This window comes from Triticum aestivum, chromosome 3A, assembly GCF_018294505.1.
Source record: "Triticum aestivum cultivar Chinese Spring chromosome 3A, IWGSC CS RefSeq v2.1, whole genome shotgun sequence".
Lineage (NCBI taxonomy): Eukaryota > Viridiplantae > Streptophyta > Magnoliopsida > Poales > Poaceae > Triticum > Triticum aestivum.
In genome coordinates, this window is record NC_057800.1 from 607861137 (window position 1) to 607863179 (window position 2043).

Below are 2043 nucleotides of genomic sequence, written 5' to 3' on the forward strand. Positions count from 1 at the left end.
AATATGTGGTGTCGAGACCAAGTCCTGCTACGTTGCTATGGATCTACGCACGCCGATTTATGCGAGAGCACGGTCCAACTCCAAGTACGTTTCTCCCTCCATCTCACCGCGTGGAAATCTTCGTAGGCGTCAGCAGAGGCCGTAGCAACACTCGGTTTCTCGCATAGAAGCGGTCGACGTCAGTGATGGCACGTGAAGGGGGCTCTTGAACCGGTCCAAACCGGCTAGAATGTCGCGAGCTTCCTCAACTCCAGAGTTTTGAATTGACCCGTACAGCGGCAGCCGCCACCCATCCGAGGGACCAAGTTGTACTATATAAATACGCCGGCGCGCGTCGGTTACGGCACCTCAATTCCGAACGCCGGCCGCAGGAGAACAAGAGCGACAGGCCTCCCAGTCCCAGACGAAACAGAGCAATACAGTCAGAAAGGGCAGAGAGAGCAACCGGCCGGCTGTGTCGGTGGGAGAGGATATACATTGGTTAGTTTTCCAGCAAGATCGACAGAGCAATGGGGCGCGGTCTTCTTGAGGTGCATCTGGTCGACGCCAAGGGCCTCTCCGGCACCGATTTCCTCGGTGAGCACTCCGCTGCGCGCCTTCCGTAGAACTTGGATTGCCTTCGGTTTGCTCTGTTATTTGCGTTCGGCTGTGGATGGAGATTCATCTGATTTTACCTCTATACGCGCAGGGAAGATCGACCCGTATGTGATCGTGCAGTACCGGAGCCAGGAGCGCAAGAGCCGCACCGCCCGAGGTCAGTCCCTGCTTCCACAATCTCGCTCGACATGGTCCACCGTTGAGTTCGACAGCATACCTATGGATATGGCGATTTCATGAATGAACCACGTTGCCATGTAATGCAGATGCGGGGAGGAACCCGAGCTGGAACGAGGTGTTCAGGTTCCAGATCAACTCCTCCGCCGCCAATGGGCAAGATAAGCTGGTCTTCCGGATCATGGACCACGACAACTTCTCCCGCGACGATTTCCTCGGCCAAGCAACGTGAGTGAACTCTTCTTACTCCCAGCTGCGAAGCATCAGCATCAGCAGATAACTAAAAGGGCAAATTAAAGAAAAAGGAAAGGTCCTAATTCAATTACTGAATATGTCTCCGTGATGCAGGATCAGTGTGACTGGCCTGATCAGCATGGGCATGGAGAGCGGCAAGTCGCAGCTGAACCCGGCCAAGTACAGGGTGGTCACCGCCGACAACTCGTACCACGGCGAGATCAAAATCGGCATCACCTTCACTGCCGCAAAGGTTGATGCCCATGGCAAGGTTGAAGAAGACGGAGCACAGGTTGGAGGCTGGACGCACAGATTTCGTGAGCACAAGGCCTGAGGGTCCTTCGGTCGTGCATAATTAGTGGAATAGTGGTGTTGGATGTGGCCTATGATTGAATGATGTGACTCCAAGTGTGTATGCTGTATTTTGTAGCACTTTAGTCAGAACAGCTTAAGATCACCAGATTCTTTTGAAACGACATACATACTCCGTGTCGAATTCTCCATTGTTGAATGCTTGTTGACACCAGTATCAGTCTAGATACTAAGCTCCCAGGATTTGCAGACCCCTGGTGAATCGGGGATGTAGTTCTCGCTGGAGGCCCCATCTGTAAGTGGGTGGATGGCTGTGTGTTTTCTTTGGTCCATTACGTGGCGCCCGTAGACGATACAGACCTTTGGTCGTACGATCACGGTGAAAAGACCATCACAACCGCCCGACAAGAAAAAAAAAACTACTTCTGCAGCCGCCGCCCCAATCCTCATCTCGATTTCCACTTCCCTCGCATGCAAGGGCATGGTCAATCCCGCGCCGCCCTCCTGCCGTCGGGCCGCCGTCACCCACGCGGCTCCACCGCTCCCTCTTCCGTTTCCATTCCCTCGCCGCCTCCACCTCCTCCTCATAGAACGGGCATGGCAGTACCAAGCGGTGGAGCTCGGGGAGGGGCGGAGGTCGAGGTGGGGACGGGCCCGGGGCGAGGTCGAGGTGGGAACGGGCCGAGGGTGGCGGAGCTCATGTTGGGTGAGCTCGGAGATGGG

At 55.3% G+C, this 2043-nt stretch overlaps 1 protein-coding gene across 1 annotated transcript; it reads left to right on the forward strand.

The window, feature by feature from the left end:
• The first annotated feature begins 360 nt into the window (after positions 1-360).
• On the forward strand, positions 361-1488 carry LOC123058781 (elicitor-responsive protein 1). The gene is made up of 4 exons (XM_044481464.1): positions 361-576; positions 689-754; positions 864-1002; positions 1123-1488. The coding sequence occupies exons 1-4, from the start codon at positions 510-512 to the stop codon at positions 1340-1342; spliced, it is 492 nt and encodes a 163-aa protein (XP_044337399.1). The 5' UTR covers positions 361-509; the 3' UTR covers positions 1343-1488.
• The last annotated feature ends 555 nt before the right edge of the window (positions 1489-2043 follow it).

Excerpts from the sequence above, each read along its gene's own strand:
- LOC123058781 (XM_044481464.1), top strand. The coding sequence starts at position 510 with ATGGGGCGCGGTCTTCTTGAGGTGCATCTGGTCGACGCCAAGGGCCTC. Across the intron at positions 577-688 it reads CTCCGGCACCGATTTCCTCG|GGAAGATCGACCCGTATGTG; the intron begins GTGAGCACTCCG and ends CTATACGCGCAG. Across the intron at positions 755-863 it reads CAAGAGCCGCACCGCCCGAG|ATGCGGGGAGGAACCCGAGC; the intron begins GTCAGTCCCTGC and ends CATGTAATGCAG.